The sequence below is a fragment of the Gymnodraco acuticeps genome, unplaced genomic scaffold (assembly GCF_902827175.1).
Source record: "Gymnodraco acuticeps unplaced genomic scaffold, fGymAcu1.1, whole genome shotgun sequence".
NCBI lineage: Eukaryota > Metazoa > Chordata > Actinopteri > Perciformes > Bathydraconidae > Gymnodraco > Gymnodraco acuticeps.
Window position 1 is genome coordinate 2,663,114 of NW_022990274.1, and position 24,212 is coordinate 2,687,325.

At 42.4% G+C, this 24,212-nt stretch overlaps 2 protein-coding genes across 3 annotated transcripts; both read right to left on the minus strand.

Moving 5' to 3' along the window:
• Positions 1–4,398: 4,398 nt before the first annotated feature.
• On the minus strand, positions 4,399–14,628 carry LOC117549466 (holotricin-3-like). Of its 2 annotated transcripts, none has more exons than XM_034221418.1 (4): positions 14,539–14,628; positions 14,380–14,421; positions 8,688–9,091; positions 4,399–5,839 (listed from the first exon to the last, which is right to left on the minus strand). In XM_034221418.1, the coding sequence occupies exons 2-4, from the start codon at positions 14,396–14,398 to the stop codon at positions 5,804–5,806; spliced, it is 459 nt and encodes a 152-aa protein (XP_034077309.1). In that variant the 5' UTR covers positions 14,399–14,421; positions 14,539–14,628; the 3' UTR covers positions 4,399–5,803. The 2 variants fall into 2 exon arrangements, with proteins under 2 accessions (XP_034077309.1, XP_034077308.1); XM_034221417.1 differs by having other exon boundaries at positions 14,503–14,541.
• Positions 14,629–16,537: 1,909 nt separating this feature from the next.
• On the minus strand, positions 16,538–20,488 carry LOC117549467 (holotricin-3-like). The gene is made up of 4 exons (XM_034221420.1): positions 20,263–20,488; positions 20,066–20,095; positions 19,673–19,968; positions 16,538–16,783 (listed from the first exon to the last, which is right to left on the minus strand). The coding sequence occupies exons 2-4, from the start codon at positions 20,079–20,081 to the stop codon at positions 16,727–16,729; spliced, it is 369 nt and encodes a 122-aa protein (XP_034077311.1). The 5' UTR covers positions 20,082–20,095; positions 20,263–20,488; the 3' UTR covers positions 16,538–16,726.
• Between the last annotated feature and the right edge of the window lie 3,724 nt (positions 20,489–24,212).

Sequence of the window (24,212 nt, forward strand, 5' to 3'; positions counted from 1 at the left end):
GCCTGCCCATTAAGGGCTTTGTAGGCGAGAAGAAGAATTTTAAATTCTATCCTGTGTTCTATAGGGAGCCAGTGTAAGGCAGCCAGAACAGGAGTAATGTGGTCCCTTTTCCTAACTCTGGTTAGTACACGAGCCAAATTAATGCCATCCATAGTTAGTATTTCTTTAGATCATTTGTTTCGTAGATTCCTCGGGCCAAGTACAATAACTTCAGTTTTGGTCGTCAAAAAATGTAAGGTCATCCACGTTTTTAAGTCCTTGAGGCAGTCTTGAATTTAATTTAGATGATTAATTTCATCAGGCTTGATTGATAAATATAGTTGAGTATCATCCGCATAACAATGAAAGTTTACAGAATGATTCCTTATAATATTGCCTAACGGAAGCATATATAATGTGAACAAAATAGGTCCGAACACTGAGCCCTGTGGCACTCCATGGCTAACTTTGGTTTGCGTGGAAGATTCATCGTTGACACGTACAAACTGAGAGCGTTCAGATAGATAGGACCTAAACCAGCTTAAAGCAGTTCCCTTTATGCCAACTAAGTGCTCTAGTCTTTGCAATAGGATATCATGGTCGATAGTATCAAATGCAGCACTGAGATCGAGCAAAACAAGAATAGATACAAGTCCCTTGTCTGAGGCTATTAGAATTTCATTTGTGACTTTAACCAGAGCTGTCTCTGTGCTATGATGTGTTCTAAAGCCAGACTGAAAATCTTCAAATAAATCATTGTTTTTTTAAGTAATCACACAGCTGTTTTGCGACTGCTTTCTCAAGAATTTTTGAGAGGAACGGAAGATTAGAAATAGGTCTATAGTTGGCTAAAACCTCTGGATCGAGGTTGTGCTTTTTAAGAAGCGGTTTTATCACTGCTACTTTGAATGATTGTGGAACATAGCCTGATAATAAAGACATATTCATAATATTTAATAAAGAAGTGCTAATTAATGGAAAAACTTCCTTCAACAGCTTAGTTGGAATTGGGTCTAACATGCACGTTGATGGTTTAGAAGAGATAATCATTGAATTTAATTGTTCAAGGTTTATGGCTGAAAAGCATTCTAGTTTACTATCTAGTGTAATATTAGAACTTACGTTTCCGGGAGCTGTTGATAACACTATACTGGTCAAAGGCAAGAGGTCATTAATTTTATTTCTAAGAGTAACAATTTTATCGTTAAAAAAGCACATTAAATCATTTCTACTGAGTGCTATGGGAATAGAAGGCTCAATCGAGCTGTGGCTGTCTGTCAGCCTGGCTACAGTGCTGAAAAGAAATCTTGCATTATTCTTATTCTCATCTATTAATGAAGAGTAGTAGGCTGCTCTCGCTTTACGCAGTGCTTTCTTATATTCATTGAGAGTAATATGCCAAATTAAACGAGATTCTTCAAGTTTAGTGGAACGCCATATCCTTTCAAGTTGTCTCGACTTTTGCTTTATTTTGTGGGTTTCAACATTATGCCATGGAGCTAATCTATGTTGTTTTATTTTCTTCTTCTTCAAAGGAACAACAGAGTCTAATTTTATGAGTGAGTGACATGCTGGCTCTGCATGCACAGCAAACCACCAATCACAATCATTCTTGATCAGATCACAGCAGGCCCCGCCCCGCTGGTTTGCAGACCATCAAAACACCGGTAAAAAATGAGCGAGGCACAGGAGGACAATACCGGCGAGAATGAAGATTTACTTCCATAAAGAAAAGCAACATCTGCCATCTGGAACTATTTTGAATACAAAAAGGTTCTTCTCTTCTTCATTCACAGATGAACCCCCTTATTTGAGGGTAAGCAACATGTATTATCATGACATGTCAGATCATGATTTAAGGTATGATGAGTCAACCAGTTGAGATCCAGACGTCCGTGACTAAAATCCTTCATCCGGTTTAAATATAGTTAAAAAAAACGCAATATATATCACAGGGGAAAAAAATGTATCGCAATGTCAGTTTTTTTCAATATCGTGCAGCCCTACTATATTATATACTATACTATACTGTGCTGTATACTATACTATATTATACTATAGGCTACTATACTATCAATACCATACTACTATACTATACTATCAATACCATTATATACTATACTACACTATACTATCCCGTACCAAAACCATCCAGAATTTCAACTTCACCCTTGACAGCAACACTCTATCCCCCCCCCCCCCCCCCCCCCCCCCCCCCCCCCCCCCCCCCCCCTCACATCTGCAATCTCGGAGTCATCTTCGACAGTCAGCTCAAATTCAACCACCACATCAATCACATCACCAGGACCGCCTTTTTCCACCTCAAAAACATTGCCCGTCTCCGCCCATCACTCTCCTCCTCTGCTGCTGAAACCCCCATGCATTCATCACGACTCGACTACTGCAATAGCATCCTCTGCGCCGGCATACATTTACAGGCCAGGTATGACACTTTTTATCTTACTAGTGTTTTGTATTGTTTGTACGTCATGTAGGAGAGTCTTTCAGTCTGTGGCTTCTGGTCTGGTTTCATTGTCTTGTGTCTTACATTTGTTTCATGTCCTGTCTGTTGTATTTATGCTATGTTTTTATACAGTTGTTGATGTACACTACAGCACTTTGTTCAACTCTGTTGTTTTTAAATGTGCTATAGAAATCAAATGGATTGGATTAGATACCATCCAACCTCCTTAATAAACTCCAACACATCCAGAACTCTGCTGCTCGCCTCCTCATCACACCCGCTTTCCGAGACCACATCACTCCCGTCCTCCAGAACCTCCACTGGCTCCCCGTCCGTCAAAGGATCAACTTCAAAGTCTTCCTCATTACTCACAAAGCCCTCAACAACCAGCCCCCCCCCCCCCCCCCCCCCCCCTACCTCACAGACCTGCTGCACCACCACCCCCTTCCCGCTGCCTCCGCTCATCAGAAGCCAACCTCCTATCCATTCCCACCCGCATCAATCACCGGACCTGGGGGGACAGAGCCTTCTCCGTTGCTGCCCCCTCCCTCTGGAACTCACTCCCACAACCCATCAGAGGCAGTCTCTGATGGGTTGTGGGAGTGAGTTCCAGACTGACCTCACCACCTTCAAAAAACTCACAAAAACTCACCTCTTCAATCTGGCTTTTAATGTGTGATTGTTTTTGTATTATTTGATTTTAATTTGACTTTAACTATATTTATTTGTTGTTCTTTCCTTTTCACTATCTCTGTAAAGCGACTTTGAGCACCTGTAAAATAAATCTATTATTATTATTACTATACTATACTATGCTATAGATACTCTAAGTACTTCAATGCATATTCCACCAGTCACTGAAAATACTGTGGGAGTTTATAAAACATGTATTGAAAAACAAGAAGTGGTGGCTCTTAAAGAACCACTTGTGAACTTGTTGTGTTAAAGTGTGGATGTAAACATTAACAAGTGTTTGATTGCACAGGCTATCACACTGAGATCAGAGTACTGCACTGGAAGCTCCAGGGTGATGGCAGCCTTCCCTCTGCAAATAAAAAGCACACCTTGACATTAGCCAGAGTTGTTTATTAAGAAGAATGGAGGCAAGCAACAATAAAAAAAAATCAGCCATTGCATCATTACTACTGGTGTTTGTTATACACAGTAATGCATCAAAAGCTTTTTATTCAAACATCCAGCATTGTTTGATCCTGAATGCTTTTCACCGTATTACAGTGTTGGGTGTGTATTCAAAGGAAATGCAAGATTTGAGTAATAATGTGATAACAAATATTTCTGCAGTTACATCTTGATGGTATGATGATGAAGGTTTCCAGGTTCCAACATGACTTGTTTCTCCTCCTATCAGGAAACGTCATCTAGTCAGAGTCACTGATGCAGGAATGCACACGCACACACATGCACACACACACGCACACACACATGCACACGCGCACGCACACACACACACACACACACAAACACACACACACACACACACACACACACACTGTAATGTAATCATTATTGCTTATTTTGAACTTGTTTTTTTTTAAATATTTATAATCACTATCATTATGATTAATCAAAATTACTGAACTGCTAGAATCAAATATATTCTATAACCAACATAGAAGCTATACAAATGATCATATCTTACCTCGTGACAGTCCTGTCCATTCTGGTGACACTTGCTTACGGTCATGGCCATCTCAGTGGCATTGCTGCTCTATATGGCGGTCTTGCTGGCCAGTACCATCTCTGTGGCCATGCCCCTGACCAGCCAGAGGTCCTTGAACATATATCATGGTACATGTCTGATGGAAGTAGTTTGGTGGTTGATAATAACCGTATTGCCCATAAGGGTATGATACTAGCATATATGGGTCAACAGGAGGGTACATGTATTCTAAACATAAGAAGAAAAAATACGTATCACAAGACATCATCAGGTATGTGATGTATATGAATTATAATTGACAGGGGTTGTGATACTTACAGTGCATCCGGAAAGTATTCATACCCCTTAACCTTTTTCACATTTTTTACGTTATAGCCTTATTTGAACATGGATTAAATTCATTTTGTTTCTCAATATTCCACACACAATACCCCATAATGAGAAAGTGAAAACGTTTTTTAAAGACTTTTTTGCAAACGTGTTAAAAATAATCAAATGAAATATCACATGTACATAAGAATTCACACCCTTTGCTATGACACTGAAAATTGAGATGTTTCTCAAACTTGATTGGAGTCCACCTGTGGTCAATTAAATAGATTTGACGTGACTTGGTAAGGAACACAGCTGTCGTCCCACAGTTTACAGTGCGTATCAGAGCACAAACCAAGTCATGAGGTCCAAGGAATTGTCTGTAGATCTCAGAGACAGGATTGTATCAAGGCACAGATCTGGGGAAGGGTACAGAAAAATATCTGCAGCATTGAACGTCCCAACGAGCACAGTGGTCTCCATCATTTGCAAATGGAAGATGTTTGAAACCACCAGTGCTCTTCCTAGAGCTTGCAGCAAGGCAGAAGGGCCTTAGTCAGAGAGGTGACCAAGAACCCGATGGCCACTCTGATAGAGCTCCAGTGTTCCTCTGTGGAGATGGGAGAACCTTCTAGAAGGACAACCATCTGTGCAGCACTCCACCAATCAGGCCTTTATGGTAGAGTGGCCAGAAGGAAGCCACTCCTCAGCAAAAGGCACATGAAAGCCCCCATGGTACACCTAGAGGACTCTCAGACCACGAGAAACCAAATGTTCTGGTTTGATGAAACCAAAATGGATCTCTTTGGCCTGAATGCCAAGCATCAACAGGGGCCCAAACAATTTTAGAACATTAAGAAAAAAAAATGTAAGTAACCAATGTGAGATCTTTTCATGGGGCCCAAAATCCCTGGCGGCGCCCCTGGCCGCAGGGTGTGTAACTATTTCAAAATCACTCAGAACAAAGGTCTTAATTCAACGCTCCCTGGGTAAATAAGATAATATGAATACACACTGATAGATAACCCACACAGTGTAATATGAAACCATGAGGTCAGATGAAATGTAAAACACAAGAGAGCGCTCAAATAATAATATATCAAAAGCATGCACTGCCGTAATAGTTCCTTACAAAAAGCAAATGAAAAAACTAAGCCATTGCTAGTTTACTTTACTAGCATTTTCATATACAGAAAGCACTTTTACATTCACACAAACACCATCAGCGATACAATAATGTTTGATACATAATCTATTTTTTAATTGTACATGAAGAATTATTTAACAGTAATATATTGATTGTAATATATAGCATGAGGAAAATGATTCCTGCTTGTCTTGTTTCTCATCCAATCAGGAACCTTCATCTAGTCCGAGTCGCTGCTGCAGGAGCTGCTGGAGGACTGCAGGGGGGAAGAACACAACAAACACACACAAAATGTAAGGAAAGTGTCATTATTTGTTGAACAATATTGTGAATTATTTTCAAAAATACAATACAGTACTTCTTTGATATCATGTGATAAACTCAGATTTTCTTTTTATATATATATATATATATATATTAGGGCCGGGACTTTAACGCGTTAATTAAGATTAATTAATTACACAAAAATTAACGCGTTAAAAAAATTAACGCATTTTAATCGCACTTATTTTTGCACCGCGGAACGTTTCTCACTGGATGAGTTTCAGGCGTACCGATTATACTGGAGCACCAACTAACGTTCATGACTTCAGACAACAACAAACCACAGTGAACAACAGTGGGAAATGTTGTTTTAAAAAACGGACGGATGGAAGCGTTGATAAGAGCACGGTTGTGTGCAAATTATGCAAAAAGGAATTCGCATATCACCGCATCACATCAAGCCTCAAGTATCACCTCAATGCAAAACATATAGCAGCTAGCGTGGAAGCTAGCGTGGACGTTAGCCTCTTTTATCGCGTTCACACCAAAAAGAGCCGGTACTAAAATTAGTTCATGAGAACCTTTTTACCCCCACGAAAGTCCCTGCTAGAGAGCAGAGAGCTGCTAGAGAGCAGGGACTTTCGTACGGCTCTCTTGTGAGAAAAGAGCTATATTTCTGATTGGCTGGGCGGATTGCAAACCACGCCCCGTAAAACTCCCAAAAAGTTTTGTGAAGCCGGCATTTTATTATCCTCGCATTAGCATTATTAGCATTAGCTCAGCGCAGAAACGCAGAGAGACTAACTTATGGCAACACAAAATAAAACATGGGAGCGGTGGAGATGAGGAGGTGTCGGCGTTCTGGCGATTTACTCGGAAGGCTTCAGTAGAAGCTGCTGGGAGTCCCAGCAGCTTCTACTGAAGCCAGTCCCCAACTCCGGGGACTTCCGGCCGGGGACTTTGGGCGGCAGTATACGCCGTGAAGTGGTTTGCGGCCTGCCAGTAAACCCAAAGCAGAAGAAGAAGAAGTGACGTCAGCGGCTTCATTTGCCTAATCCACCCCCAGGTTCAAAGAGTTCTCATGAACTAAATTCTCATGAACCTTTGTGGGAAAAGTACTGCGGTGGGAATGCGCCTAATGGTATACTAAAATCCATGTGAAAAAAAATTGCTTCTCACTGTTCTCAGGTCAAATATTTATATGTGATTAAAAATGCGATTAATTTCGATTAATTAATTACAAAGCCTCTAATTAATTAGATTAATTTTTTTAATCGAGTCCCGGCCCTAATATATATATATATATATAGATATATATATATATATAATATATATATATATATATATATATATATATTAGGGCAAAATTAGATTAATTTTTTTAATCGAGTCCCGGCCCTAATATATATATATATATATAGATATATATATATTAGGGCCGGGACTCGATTAAAAAAATTAATCTAATTTTTTTAATCACATATAAATATTTGACCTGAGAACAGTGAGAAGCAATTTTTTTCACATGGATTTTAGTATACCATTAGGCGCATTCACACCGCAGTACTTTTCCCACAAAGGTTCATGAGAACTTAGTTCATGAGAACTCTTTGAACCTGGGGGAGGATTAGGCAAAGAAGCCGCTGACGTCACTTCTTCTTCTTCTTCTGCTTTGGGTTTACTGGCAGGCCGCAAACCACTTCACGGCCCAAAGTCCCCGGCCGGAAGTCCCCGGAGTTGGGGACTGGCTTCAGTAGAAGCTGCTGGGAGTCCCAGCAGCCTTCCGAGTAAATCGCCAGAACGCCGACACCTCCTCATCTCCACCGCTCCCATGTTTTATTTTGTGTTGCCATAAGTTAGTCTCTCTGCGTTTCTGCGCTGGGCTAATGCTAATAATGCTAATGCGAGGATAATAAAATGGCGGCTTCACAAAACTTTTTGGGAGTTTTACGGGGCGTGGTTTGCAATCCGCCCAGCCAATCAGAAATATAGCTCTTTTCTCACAAGAGAGCCGTACGAAAGTCCCTGCTCTCTAGCAGCTCTCTGCTCTCTAGCAGGGACTTTCGTGGGGGTAAAAAGGTTCTCATGAACTAATTTTAGTACCGGCTCTTTTTGGTGTGAACGCGATAAAAGAGGCTAACGTCCACGCTAGCTTCCACGCTAGCTGCTATATGTTTTGCATTGAGGTGATACTTGAGGCTTGATGTGCTGCGGTGATATGCGAATTCCGTTTTGCATAATTTGCACACAACCGTGCTCTTATCGACGCTTCCATCCGTCCGTTTTTTAAAACAACATATCCCACTGTTGTTCACTGTGGTTTGTTGTTGTCTGAAGTCATGAACGTTAGTTGGTGCTCCAGTATAATCGGTACGCCTGAAACTCATCCAGTGAGAAACGTTCCGCGGTGCAAAAATAAGTGCGATTAAAATGCGTTAATTTTTTTAACGCGTTAATTTTTGTGTGATTAATTAATCTTAATTAACGCGTTAAAGTCCCGGCCCTAATATATATATATATATATATATATATATATATATATATATATATATATAATATTGGGAATATCAGTATTTCGTTTTGTATTTCATTCATTTTTTATTAATTTACATTGATAGGATTGTATTGTATGCAATATTACTTTTTATTTTGTATTAAGTTTTGATTTTAAATTTATATTTATTTGTTATAGATACAATGTTTTTTTTTCTTCTTCTAAACAGCTGATCCTTGATCCTATAAATTGCAAAAACCAAAGTGTGAATACAAAAAGGAGTTATTTTCTATTTTTTAGTAAATATAACCAACATGCATTAATAAAAATAATGTTTGAATCTTACCCCGTGACAGTCCTTTCCTTTCTTGTGGCACTTGTCATGCTTGTGACCATGCTTGTGTTTATGGCCATGGCCCTCTCCATGACATGGTCCATGTCCATGCCCATGTTCGTGTCCATGTCCATGCCCATGTTCGTGTCCATGTCCGTGTCCATGTTCGTGTCCGTGCCCATGACCCTGACCGTGGCATTGGCCATGGCCCTGTCCTTGGCCTTGACCAAAACCTGGTCCACAACCAGCTCCAGTTCCCTGACCATAACCCGGTCCTGGCCCATAACCCGGTCCTGGTCCGTGTTGGCCTCCGTGTTGAGGGGGGTAGTTTGGTGGTGGGACAGAGCCCCGAGGATGAGGGTACCCCCCCGGCATCTGCTGAGGATGGTTTGGGTAACCAGGAGGGTACTGGTTTCCTAAACACAAGGATTAGGACTTAAGGCAAGGCAAGGCAAGTTTATTTATATAGCACTTTTCAACACAAGGCAATTCAAAGTGCTTTACAAAAAATGAAAGACATTAAGAAAATGGCATTTAAAATCAGTCATTAAAAAGAAAAGCTAATAAAATAAACATTAAAAGAAAAAAATACATGGATAAAAGTTACAGTGCAGTTTAAGATATGAATAGTTCAACTAAACATTAAAAGAAAAAGTACATGGATAAAAGTTACAGTGCAGTCTAAGATATGAATAGTTCAATTAAAAGCAGCGACAAAAAGAAAAGTCTTCAGCCTGGATTTAAAAGTAGTCAGAGTTGCAGCGGACCTGCAGGTTTCTGGGAGTTTGTTCCAGATATTTGGAGCATAATAACTGAATGCTGCTTTACCATGTTTAGTTCTGACTCTGGGGACAGAAAGCTGACCAGTCCCTGAAGACCTGAGAGATCTGGATGGTTCATAATTTAGCAGGAGGTCAGAAATGTATTTTGGGCCTAAACCATTCAGTGCTTTATAAACCAGCAGCAGTATTTTGAAATCTATTCTTTGACACACAGGAAGCCAGTGTAAAGACTTCAGAGCAGGAGTGATGTGATCCACTTTCTTAGTGTTAGTGAGGACTCGAGCAGCGGCGTTCTGAATCAGCTGCAGCTTTCTAATAGATCTTTTAGTGAGACCTGTGAAGACACCATTGCAGTAGTCGAGTCTACTGAAGATAAAAGCATGGACAAGTTTTTCGAAATCCTGCTGTGACCTTAGTCTTTTAATCCTAGATATATTCTTTAGGTGATAGTCGGCTGATTTAGTAACTGTTTTAATGTGACTGTTGAAACTCAGATCAGAGTCCATGACTACACCTAGATTTCTGGTTTTATCTGTTGTTTTGAACATTGCAGACTGAAGCTCAGTGCTAACTTTTATACGTTCTGACTTGGCTCCAAAAACCATTACCTCAGTTTTATCTTTGTTTAATTGGAGAAAGTTCTGACACATCCAGTCATTGATTTGTTCAATGCACTTACTCAGTGTTTGAATTGGAGCATAGTCTCCTGGTGAAATTGTTACGTAAATTTGTGTGTCATCTGCATAGCTATGGTAACTTATTTTGTTGTTTTTCATTATCTGAGCCAGTGGTAGCATGTAGATGTTAAAGAGAAGAGGCCCCAAGATGGAGCCTTGAGGTACCCCACATGTCATATTTGTCAACTCAGATGTGTATTTACCTATAGAAACAAAGTTGTTTCTGTCCTTTAAGTAGGATTCAAACCAATTTAGAACTGTTTCCGAAAGTCCCACCCAGTTTTCCAGTCGGTCTAGTAATATGTTGTGGTCAACAGTGTCAAACGCAGCACTGAGATCTAATAATACTAACACTGAAGTTCTGCCACTGTCTGTGTTTAAGTGGATGTCATTGAAGACCTTTACAAGAGCAGTCTCAGTGCTGTGGTTTGGACGAAAGCCTGACTGGAACACATCGAAACAGTTATTTAAATGCAAGAAATTACTCAACTGTTGAAAAACAACTTTTTCAATGATTTTACCTAGAAATGGGAGGTTTGATATGGGCCTGTAATTGTTCATTACTGAAGCATCTAGATTATTCTTTTTTAAGAGCGGTTTAATGACTGCAGTTTTCAGGGCCTGTGGAAAAATACCTGAGTGAAGAGATTTGTTTACTATATGAAGTAGATCTGAGGCTATGCAAGGCAAAACATCTTTGAAAAATCCTGTTGGAATAATATCAAGGCAGCAGGAGGAGGATTTCAGAAGTTGTATAATGTCCTCTAAGTTTTTATCATTAATCTGATGGAATTGTGTCATGGTGCTTGAATTGTTATTAGGTGGACACAGAGACAACACATTTGCTGTTCCTGATGCAGAGGCACTGACTGCTTGTCTGATTTTCTGAATTTTGTCAGTGAAAAAGGAGGCAAAATCATTGCACGCCCTGGTGGATAGAAATTCAGAGGCTACTGACACTGGGGGGTTAGTTAGTCTGTCGACGGTAGCAAACATGGCACGTGCGTTGTTTTTGGTTTTGGTAATGATGTCGGAGAAGAACGATTGTCGTGCGTTTTTCAATTCCAAATTATAAAGGCCAAGTCTCTCTTTATAGATTTCAAAGTGAACCTGGAGTTTTGTTTTTCGCCACCTGCGTTCAGCTTTTCGACATTCTCTTTTTTCTGTTTTCACGGTCATGGCCTTTCTCCATGGAGATATTTTCTTGCCAGACACTTCCTTTACCTTAGTTGGAGCAATGGCATCTATAACATTTTTAATTTTTGAATTAAAATGATCTACTAGCTCATTTACTGAGATGTTAGCAGGGGCAAGTGTGGAAGAAAAATTCTGAGTAAACATTTCCCTAGTGTTTTCAGTTAAATATCGCTTTGTGGTTACCTCTTTTTGAACATGGATGTTAAAATCACCAACAATGACTAGACGGTCAAAGTCAATACACACTATAGACAGCAGTTCAGTAAAGTCATCAAAAAAGCTTGCACAGTATTTGGGTGGTCTATAGATATTTAGGAACAGAGCTCGAGAGGAGCATTTCAGCTGAAGGGCCACATATTCAAAAGAATCAAAGTTTCCATACGATGTCTTCCTGCATTGAAGGGATTCATTGAACAGAATAGCAACTCCACCCCCTTTCTTATGCATTCTTTCCTGACTCATAAAACTAAAGTTGGGAGGGGTTGATTCGATAAGAACAGCTGCACTGTTATTTTGTTCAATCCAAGTTTCCGTTAAAAACATAAAATCAAGATTGTGCTCAGTGATAAAATCATTGATTAAAAATGTTTTTCCTGCCAAAGACCTGACATTTAATAAAGCTAGTTTAAGTTTGTTAAACACACTATCAGTCATGTTTTTTGTAACAAGCTGTGGCTGACATGGAATCACTGCTAAATTAGATAAACTCACACAAACGTTTGAGCGCTTCCTGTTTCTAAGATGATTCACCGCTCTTAATCTATTACTTATCAACACAGATATCGGCAAAACTACTGGCAGGCAGGGCCCCGACATGTCCTTGAAAGAGTTGAGAGTGCCATATGCCCTTGAGCCTGGACCCAGCACATATCAGTAAGAATTTGTTGTGTTTTGTACACACACATCCTTATCAGGCTTCGGAGACTGCAGATGCTTTCTTGAAGGGAGGGGAGGTGGTTGACCAGGGGGGGGAGGTGGTTGACGTAGGCGCGGTGATGAAGACGGGGGAGATGGTGCGCGTCTCTGCGGTGATTTTGGTGGGCGTTGAGGAGCGGGGGTAAAGGACATGCCAGCGTTTTGTACACACACATCCCTATCAGGCTTTGAAGGGGAGGGAGGACCCACCACCCTGCTCCTCTCATCATAGGAGGGCAGGGTGAGGGCTACACTGTAGGAAGGGGGGTTTGGAAATCTGCTTCCATCTTCCTTGTATTGTTGTGGTTTTGATGATTGTGGTAGGCATGGTGATGAAGCCGGGGGAGATGGTGCGCATCTCTGCTTCAGTGATTTTGGTGGGCGTAGTTGAGGGGCGGGGGTAAAGGACATGCTGCCAACCCTGCGTGTCGCCGTCATGCGGTCATTGAACTCCAGGGGGGTGGGCGAGGGTGAGAGGGTGAGAGGGTGAGCGGAGAGTAGAGAGAGCTGGGGGATGAATGAAGAGTATCCTCAAAGGCGTTGACAGGGAGGGTGACGGGCAGTGGAGACTCCTCCATTTGTGTCATAATCAGAACATTCCTCAGGCGGGTGCAGTGATAAGTCTTCAGGGTTTTCTGCGCGATGTGTTGTGTCTTTCTCCTGTTTTGATTCCTCTTGCCGCTTGTCCTTGGCAGAGGGAACAGATTGATGACGCAGGCAGTTGAATATGTTAGAGATAAACAATTTTACTCCTGACTTGTTCAGACAAACTCCATTTGCCTTAAAATTGTCAATAAAATGGACAGAATGGTCAGTACAGACAGTTGAAAGCCAGGTGTTCAGTGCAAACAATCTGCTGAATCTCTCCACTCCTCTTCTGACTGGCGGTAGAGGGCCACTGATGAACACCTCTGCATTTAGAGAGCTGACAGTTTCCAACAAACATTTAAAGTCTTCTTTCAGCACTTCTGACTGTTGTTTCACAACATCATTTGTTCCAATGTGCAGTACCACATTTTTTACATTCTGATGTTCAGCCCCAATATGCAGGATCTTCTCAGCCAAGTCAGAGACCACATCCTTGGGAAAACTGAGTACTTTGGTGTTGTTCTTACTACACAGACCTTTTACATCTCTTACAGCAGAGTCACCCACAATCAGAGTTTCAGGCCCAGTCATTAGCTTTCCCTCTAGCCTTTTACTTTTGGAGTAGCTATTGGTCCTTAACCTGCTGTGTGAAGAGGACAGGTTATCCAGGTCATCAGAACTCCGGTTCTCGGTCAGCGGAGCGTATCTGTTCTGGATTGGCACACTTGGTGGTTTAGGAGGATTGTTTGTAGTTCTCCCTTTAGCAGCTGTCCACTGCTGTTTCCTAGTATGAATAGGGGTTGAAGAGGCGCTCTTCCTGGGTGATAACAATGCAGGCCAGCCGGTCGCATCACAGATTTCGGAGCTCTGGGCTCTGCCTGTTATCCGTCCTCCCAAATCCCATGGAAATGATTTACTCTTAGGCTTTGCACCCAGAGAGTTCCAGGGAGGACTACCACTTGTAGATTTATTACCCAGTACACAGCCCTCCTGTTCCTTGGAATCCTTGTAGCTGCTAACTAGCTGTGAGTTAGCATACCCTTTTCCATTATTTTGCAACACTGGTAAAGTGGTGTCATTCCCACGACATAGTCCATTCACTTCCACGTTAACTTCCAACGGTTGCATTTTCATTTCCAACACAGCCATCTTCTCTATAAGTTTGTGGAAGTCATCTGTAGAGAACGGAGGCATTTTGCTACCAACTAGCTTAAGCTAAATAGCATGCAGTAGCCTACCAGGCTTTAGCTGTTGCTAGGCCACGCTACTGTAAGACTGAGGTCGTCGTAAAAATGTTGAAATATGGCTGAAACCCTCCGTCTATTTACGAAGATTAACTGTCCCAGTGATAAGTTAATGTCCAGGAGCCGCTGCTCGAAGTTTTCAGAGAATAAGAATAGGAAAATCGGCATAAAAAGTAAGCAGAGGCAAGAGCAAGCAGAAAAGCATCTGCACTGTAAGAAAGATAAACAGACACACTTAGCAAAACTAAACATCAGGTCTGTAATCCATATTTTTTTTATAGACAGTGATTTTGATACTTACCTTGGTTGTTTCCGTACATTCTGAAACCTCAGATAAAGATTCCTAAAGCAAAACAGAAAACAAAAGCACAGTTAATTTAGGTAACACACATATATACAATCATTCTGTATTTCAGAACCTTACAGAGAATCCTCAGCTGAGTTTCGGAGGTGAACTTACTGTGTGCAGGAGAGCAGATCACACCGCCTCCACCTCCTTTTTATCTGCAGGCCACCTCACAGGGGGCAGAGCCAGAACACCCATCAGGACATTTCTGCTTTGTGAGCTAAATGGGTGTGATTGTGTAATCTTTAACATACAGTCAATAGGAACCATGTGCAGTCTGAGATATGGATTCCCACACCCAAACAAAAAACGATTTGAATTTGCAAGAAAAAAATCAGGTTTACAAATAATCTTTTAGTCCACTAGTTAGAGATATTTGACCCTTTGCAATCTCATAACACTTGAAATATTTAAATACATTTTAATCTTAAAATTGTGTTAATATAAGCTGAGTTTCTGCACATATCCCTTCTCGACAATCATATAGATGACTTTAATCAGGCAGAAAGAAATATAACATCAATTAATATTGTATTAATCCCTTGTTAGTACACTTATCAGACGTATCTATGTGTCAAAGATGAAATGGCATTATTAAGAGACAAAAGATGGTATGAATGAGCAAGTGATTACATCTAGGTTCATGTGAATGTAACAGGGTGAAGCTATTAGTAAAGTCAATGCCAAACATAGGTCGCTCAACACTCCTTGGGTACATAAAGGTAATATGAAAGCACAGTGAAAGATAACACACATAGTGTAATACGAAACCATGACGTCAAATGAAATGTAGAGTTAAGAGGCAGGTAAGAAATACTAGCTTTAATGATGGACAGAAAAGGTACACTGTGGGGGGGGGGTAGATCAGTCATACAGTATCATCAGAGGTGGAAAACATACTTCCTAACAAGTAAACAAGTACTAGCTGGATCTGTAAAATGTTTTTTGTTTTTCTATTATTTGAGCAATTACCAAAATGGCTGCCAATCAATTTTCTGTAAACCCACTGTACATAGATTGTATTGTGTGGGAGACTGCCTGATGACGTAGGAGTATTATGTTTAATGTTTGCATGTCAGTTTTATTTTTAGATTTATCTTGCAATATTATTTTCAACACTTGGTGGCGGTGATTAGATGCACAGGGATATAGAAATAGAACTTCAGCCTCTTGAGGCCAGAATGATTATTACAACAACAAACAATTTAAATTATCCTGACAAAAAAAACGATTCAAACAACTTTATATCTTAAATAATAATCCAAACTCTACCCAATTCTTTAAATGTTCTTTCCAAAAAAGGATTAAACTCTGAGACATAGGCACATTCTTCAGTTTTTTTATTAGTTATGTTACAACTCTTAAAATGTAAAATGCCTTGCGACCCCATGAAGCCCTGCAGACCCCCGAGTTGGGGGCCAGAGCTTCAGGTAGCAGGATGAAGGTTTCCAGCTGTTTCTTCTTGCATCTTCATCTAGTTGGAGTTGCTGCCCGAGGACTACATTAGGAAAAATTGTAATTTAATGTATGAATTCATCAATAAATGATACAAACATAATACTGCAAAGAAACGGATAAAGTTGGTAAAGTAAATGAATTCAGTGTTGTTAGTGTGTCTTTGAATTATGAATATATTTCTAGATTTAGGAATCCATTTTGAAAAGGACCTTTCATGTTCTATTCAATAACTTCTTTCTGGTTTACTATTTGTGATTTGTGTTTGGGCCACAATTAACATTACACTTGAATCGTAAGCAAACCGTGTCTCTGTAGAGGCAAAGGGAGCTCTAAAGACATATATTTTCTGAGTTCATAACAGGTCTAATTGTACACATTGATCCATTGTTAATCTAACATATACAGAGTGTAGCCATATTTGTGGCATTTAAATGCTCAATTTAGTGGTGGAAGCCATTTTAGACTGACTTTGATTGACAGCAGAATATTGACCCAAATCTGACTCCATACAAGACCACTGGGGGCGCAAGACATGGAGCTCTTGAGTCGGGTCAGCGACAGGTACCAGCCAGGTGCCGACCATGGTGAGGGTGCGTCGGTTAACAACAGGTTAACAGAAATACAGTGACTTTTCTTAAAATAAAAAGTCCAAGAATTCCAAGCTCTGATTTCACTTTATTATTTAGTTTGATAAAAAGCATTACAATCAGTGAACAAGTCAGTTTTGACAAAAGCTTGTTGACGTTTGTGAGACATAAATGCTTATGAGTTACAAAGAACTTTTCAATTTGAAGATTTGCAGGTGGTAACTTGTGTTGTTTTTCTCCTGCCCAGGAACGTTCATCTAGTCAGAGTCACTGCTGCTGGAGTCGCTGCTGCTGCTGCAGGAGCTGCTGGAGGACTGCAGCAGGAGAACAGGAAAAAAATTTAAATCAACAATTCAAACAGCAATGCTTATCATTACATTTCTGAGAAAAGAGTTGGACGGGGTTTTTCTCTTGGAAAGGATGTTTCAGAAGAGAGCACGTTTCATTTTATATTGTTATCTCCTGGGCTTATGACACAGGTGAAAATAAATGTCTTGCTAGGATACCTTTTCTAAGTTGCGTAAATCTAATTCTAATGTGAAGATTTATTTATTTTTATAAGGAGAATTTCTGCATGCACTCTAAACAGAATGAATACTGTGAGTTAAAAAGTTATGTAATATTAGTAACAAAAACAAATGAGAGTGAAACATTTCGATCAGACTTGGATGACTGTATTTCTTCTCTCATTTGCTTCCATACCCTTTCCTACAGCTGGATTTATAAGCTAACCTTAACATTGTGTTTTGGGCCATTGGAGCAGGATTGCACCTGTCGGCCACCATAAGATTTACCTGAACATCTCTTTACCACAAAAATGTGTTATAAACTGCGCATTGTGTTGATGGTTGCAGGGAAATTAATAACTAATAATCGGATGCATAATCATCCCAAAACATTTTAATGGCTACAAAAACTATGTTTACCGAAAGGAACACGTGACTGCCTGAGGTTAGGAAGGGATAAGCATCCCTGAGCATTAGGTTATTTTCCACTGCAGGGCCTCGCTTGGCTTAGTACGGTATGGCTAGGCCTCGTTAGGCCAGGCTCACTTTATGCTGCGTTTCCATTACAGTTTAGGAACTGGGCCAGTATCTATAGTAACGCAGTGTAGGCGGAGCCGTGACGTCATCTTCAATGCGAAATACAAAACCAACATCAGCCGTTAGCTGTTAGCCCTCAGAGCTCACAGCTCCTCATATCTGTTCAGAAACTATACAAACGTTAAACAAGTACAAACCACAGACTGTCTGTGAATAAAAATACAGTGAATACAGTCGCTGGTTTATTTATGTCTGTCTAGGCCGTTGTTGTGAGTGTGGACGGTCGGAGCGTATACTGCGTTAGCTTAGCCAATCTCCATTCAGTAAACACACATTTTAAAAGGTTTTTCGCCTGCCGTCTGTCTGCAGACTTGTCAAAGCATTAATTCATGGTTTTTACTAACCGGTATCAGTATGTTGTTACTTCGGCATCATTTTGAAACGTGTATTACAATTGAATCACGGTAAAATATGTTCATTTTGTTGTAGTTGCCAGCGATTCTCCCACTAGTTTAGCATACTCAGCCCGGTTGTTGGCCCGGAAAGAACCTCGATTTTGGAGAGCCAGAAAAACTGTGAAAAAGTACCCGCTAGCAACCAAAAACGGGCCGGGCACGCAGGCCCTGGGGCTGATAGGTTTTGTAGGCCCCCTATTTAAACAACAAATCAAAGTCATTTATAGCCTCGGCAGGCTCTGTGATCGCACTTCTCCACTCTGCTCTACGTGCGCCTGGTCCTCTCCTCCAGATGAGTGACGTATCGGACCTCCTTCGTGTATTTGTCTGGTTGCCGTTGGCTCCCCTCCACGTAGCAAGTCCTCGTTGTCCTCTCCATCTCCTCCAACATCCCTCCTGTCTGTTTTTCCTCTCCCGCTACTCCATCGCTATCAGAACCAGACGGCCTACTTGGCTCCGAGGCCCCACGGCCGGCACCGCTACTGCTCGGTACAGAACTCATCTATCCTCCTTCCTCCTCATCCTGGCCTACAGGTTTAAAACAACCTGTAAGCTTCGGCATTTTTTGTAATAGCTGCTTGTCTCGAAACTCCTTTTCCCTCAACAATTTCCTTTCCCGAGCGCCACTCTCAAATTTTTTCTTCTCAAACTTTTTCTCCTAAACAACCTTCATCTGTCAATCAATCACTCGCAATTTGAATAAGTCACATGTGAAACATATTCTCATTCTGATTCGCTGTGAAGTGGTGCCCAGGAGGGAAGATATTTTCGTTTGGATTGCTGGTCTGGGGGAAGCTCACAAGTGTGTGTGTGTGTATACGTGTGTGTTTGTGTTTGTTTCCCGGGGAAAACACCCACGAGAAACACCGGCTGTTGTTATGCCTGCTGTGACGTCAAGTTACTCCGTTCTCCGCTTGTAATTATGCCGTTACAAGCTTCAACGTTGTATTTATCATCTGAATTTGCCGAAACAAGTTTAATGTTCTGAAAGCCAAGACTTTGTTTATTTGAAACCAGATGAAAACAAACTGTAATGGACCCTGCCGTGTTATCTATGATTACTATACCCCTTACATTCATAATTTCCGCCGGAGGGAGGGGGAGTGAGTGGCGAGTGAGAGCTGTCATCTTCCCTTTACAATCTTCAAACATGTATTTATCGTGTGATTTTGGAAATAAAAGTTTCATATTCTGAAAGCCAAGACTTTGTTTATTTAAATGTTTTTTAAAAACATCCGAAATAAAAAACTTTTTTCTTAAATTTTTTTTAAAAACTTTTTTATTGGCTCATGATAGGCCCCAGATCTCCGTAGGCCCCTGGGCTTCAGCCCAGGTCAGCCCGTGCATTAAGGCGGCCCTGCGGGCACGGCATGGCACACTTAAACCGCGCTCCGCGCTGTAGTGGAAATGCGCCATAAAAATCCCATGTATTATTATTATATGAGTTATTGATACCTGAGCAAGGATTTTTACTGTTTTTAAATGTGAGCGTATTCTATTTCGTTTGTATGTCAAGTGAAACCAAATCTCAAGGTAATTTGTAATGCTAGTTTCCTGTAAATGGCAATCAATTATAAAATAATTTATCCATACTATATCATTCCGGCTTTCATTAAATTGGATTACACAAACATCTTTTATCATGTTTCTCTGAATTCTGAAAAAAATTACATTCTGTGGAAAAAACTGCACTGTTGAGTCTTACCCCGTGACATTCCTTTCCCTTCTTGTGACATTTGATATGCTTGCGTCCACGCTTGGGCTTGCACCTGCGCTTCACTCCATGGCATCCACTTTGTCCATGTCCATGGCCTTGACCACATTGTCCTTGTCCATGGCCTTGACCACATTGTCCTTGTCCATGGCCTTGACCACATTGTCCTTGTCCATGTCCATGACCGTGACCATGACCATGTCCATGTCCATGACCACCATGGCCGTGACCATGTCCATGACCACCATGGCCGTGACCACCATGGCCTCCTCTTCCACAGTGTCCCCCTGGTATTGAAATTAAAAAATCAATATTTAGTAAATGTGATGCACATCCAATGCATTTGTTACAAAGGGATGAGAATAGACCAAAACAGTTATTTACCGTGGTGTCCAGACATTTTCCACAGATCCCCTGTACAAAAAGATAAAACAATTCACACACCAAATTAAAATCAAACACCTGAGATTCAAATGGGATTGCAACTGTAAGGCGTGTTGAGGTGTGACAATGCAAAATTACTAAAAATATTTAATGTATGTATTTATATATGCATAGATGATCAGTAAAGGTTCACTTACTGTGTACTGGGCAGGAGATCCTCAGCCTCACTGTGAGCTGCTGCTCCTTTTAAATGTAGCAAAACCTGAAGGTGAGCGGTCCGTCAGGCCGGGGCGGTCCCTGCTCTCTTATCAGATACTATTTGTTTTGCAAGGGTACACTGTGTGTCAGTGTCAATCACAAATAGCTACACAATAGGAATACCAGCTGAATCATCACAAAAGACAGCGTGTTCTTTCTGTCTCACGGTTGGATGGAATGTTAAAGCTTCGAGGTACCTAACATACCAAACAAACCCAAATTGTGTAACCAATGTGTTTGTTTGGAATTATTTTGTCATACACTCCGGGTGTTGAGTCAGTGTTTGACAGACAGTGTGATGTTATCAGGAGATAAGACTTTCTGAAGAGTGATGACATACTTTTAGTTTCAGCTGTCAGTTTTCTTTGCATGCCTAAACGCAACAAATACCCCACACTCAACAATGAAATACTAGGCTGGTAGTCAGGACAACAACATGAGCCATATTGACTTAATGGAGTAGGGTTTCTGCTTTTGTTAGTTTTATGTACTCTTATGCAAAATAGTCTGGAAAATCAAGTCCTATGATTTTTAAAGAAAATTGCAAGTCAGTTCGGTATGATGCATTTATGAGCTTAATCGCCGTCTTCCAATTTAACTGTTGTTTGGCTCTCCGAGTCTATATTGGATACATAGTGAAGGGGATATAAGTTAAATCCAGTCTTATACACAGGTCCTGCCCTCTCTTAGTATTGATTTGGCTCATGGTAAGAATTAAACTGTTGTTGGTTGTTACGGTTCTCCTCCTACCAAAGACATGTTATCCCCTTTAATGCAAATATTATCTTGATTGCACTAATTGAGTTTAATAAGATATCAGGATTGTTCCGGATGGTAGTGTTCTTAGTTATTTGGTGAAATTATTTATCAGGCTGTCAAAAATGTAGCTATTTTATGGTTTTTGAAACATGGATGGTTTGTAATGGTGAAGTGGTTGAAGAATAGTAAGTCTGAAATATGGATGTCTTGCATATTGTTTCCAATAAAGCTGTTAAGGAATTGTTGGGTTGATTGGGATCCATCTATATGTGGAAGTATTGGAGTCGTTGGGCAAGTAATGGCGAGTTTGGTACCTTTTCATTTTTTATTAAGGGGATCGTTTTTCGATTCTAAGTTTGTTCTGTTTGGCTTTGAGGGTTGGGGCTGGTCAAAAGACCTCATGAAAGAACAACAAAGAAGTGAGGATACCCGGCCCGGAGGAAGCCCGGGGTCCCCTTCTGGAGCCAGGCCCAGAAGGAGGACTCGTCAGCGAGCGTCTGGTGGCCGGGATTGCCACGGAGCAACACCTCCGCTTCTCCGTCCCGCGGGCCCACCACCTACGGGAAACAACGATGGGGTCGGGTGCGCTGCCAGAAGGGTGGCAGTGAAAGCAGAGGGTCTCGACGGACCAGACCCGGGTGACAGAAGCTGGCTTTGGGGACGTGGAACGTCATCTCTCTGGGGGGGAAGGAGCCGGAGCTTGTGCGGGAGGTGGAGCGTTACCAGCTGGATCTGGTTGGGCTCACCTCTACGCACAGCGTCGGCTCTGGAACCTTACTTCTGGATAGGGGTTGGACTCTATTCTTCTCCGGAGTTGCTCAAGGTGTGAGGTGCCGGGCGGGTGTGGGGATACTCACAAATCCCCGGTTGGGTACCCCAGTTTACCCCAGTGGACGAGAGGGTCGCCTCCCTACTGAAGGGGACTCTTTAATCTTGCTGGGAGACTTCAACGCACATGTGGGCAATGATGGAGACACTTGGAGGGGCGTGATTGGGAGGAACGGCCCCCCTGATCTGAACCGGAGTGGTGGTTTGTTACTGGACTTCTGTGCTTGTCATGGATTGGCCATAACAAACACCATGTTCGAACATAAGGATGCTCATAAGTGTACGTGGTACCAGAGCACCCAAGGCAGAAGGTCCATGATCGATTTCGTTATGGTATCATCGGACTTGAGGCCGTATGTTTTGGACACTCGGGTAAAGAGAGGGGCGGAGTTGTCAACTGATCACCATCTGGTGGTGAGTTGGGTCGAGTGGCGGGGGAAGCCTCTGGATAGACCTGGTAAGCCCAAACGTGTAGTTCGGGTGAACTGGGAACGTCTGGAGGAGGCCCAAGTTCAGGAGGCCTTCAACTCACACCTCCGGCGGAGCTTTTCGGGCATTCCTGTGGAGGTTGGGGACATTGAACCAGAGTGGTCGGTGTTCAAAGCCTCTATTGCCGAAGCCGCGGCGGAAAGCTGTGGTCTCAAGGTCTTAGGTGCCTCAAGGGGCGGTAACCCTCAAACCTCCTGGTGGACACCGATGGTCAGGGAAGCCGTCCGACTGAAGAAGGAGGACTTCAGGGATTTGTTATCCCGGGGGACTCCCGACAGCAGCCGTGGCCGAGGCAAAGCAGCGGGTGTGGGAGAAGTTCGGAGAAGACATGGGAAAGGACTTTCGGGTGGCACCAAAGTTGTTCTGGAAAACGGTCCGACACCTCAGGAGGGGGAAGCAGGGAACCATCCAAGCTCTGTACAGTAAGGATGGGACGTTGTTGACCTCAACTGAAGGAGTGTTAGGGCGTTGGAAGGAACACTTTGAGGAACTCCTGAACCCGACAACTCCGCCCTCTATGTTAGAGGCAGAGCTGGAGTATGACGGGGGATCAACACCATCTCCCGGGGGGAAGGTCACTGAGGTCGTCAAACAACTCCACAGTGGCAAAGCCCCGGGGGTGGATGAGATCCGCCCAGAAATGCTGAAGGCTCTGGGTGTTGAGGGACTGTCATGGTTGACACGTCTCATCAACGTTGCGTGGAAGTCGGAAACAGTACCGAAGGAGTGGCAGACCGGGGTGGTGGTTCCCCTTTTCAAAAAGGGGGATCAGAGGGTGTGTGCCAATTACAGAGGCATCACACTACTCAGCCTCCCCGGGAAAGTTTACTCTAAGGTACTCGAAAGGAGGGTCAGGCCGATTGTCGAACCTCAGATTGAGGAGGAACAATGCGGATTCCGTCCTGGTCGTGGAACGATGGATCAGCTTTTTACTCTCGCAAGGATCCTGGAGGGGGCCTGGGAGTACGCTTATCCGTTCTACATGTGTTTTGTAGACTTGGAGAAGGCGTATGACCGAGTTCCCAGGGAGTTACTGTGGGAGGTGCTGCGGGAGTATGGGGTGAGGGGGTCTCTACTCAGGGCCATCCAATCTCTGTACTCCCAAAGCGAGAGCTGTGTCCGGGTCCTCGGCAGTAAGTCGGACCCATTTCCGGTGAGGGTTGGCCTCCGCCAGGGCTGCGCTTTGTCACCAATCCTGTTTGTAATATACATGGATCGGATTTTGAGGCGTAGTCGTGGGGGAGGGTGTCTGCAGTTCGGTGGACTAAGGATTGCACCACTGCTTTTTGCAGATGATGTGGTTCTAATGGCTTCATCGGTCTGCGACCTTCAGCACTCACTGAATCGGTTCGCAACCGAGTGTGAAGCGGCTGGGATGAGGATCAGCCCCTCCAAATCTGAGGCCATGGTTCTCAGCAGGAAACCGATGGACTGTCCATTCCTAGTAGGGAATGAGTCCTTACCCCAAGTGAAGGAGTTCAAGTATCTCGGGGTCTTGTTCTCGAGTGAGGGAACAATGGAGCGTGAGATGGGCCGGAGAATCGGAGCAGCGGGAGCGGTACTGCAGTCGCTTTACCGCACCGTTGTGACAAAAAGGGAGCTGAGCCAGAAGGCAAAGCTCTCTGTCTACCGGGCCATTTTCGTTCCTACCCTCACCTATGGTCATGAAGGATGGGTCATGACCGAAAGAACGAGATTGCGGATACAAGCGGTCGAGATGGGTTTTCTCCGCAGGGTGGCTGGTGTCTCCCTTAGGGATAAGGTGAGAAGTTCGGTCATCCGGGAGGGACTCGGAGTTGAACTGCTCCTCCTT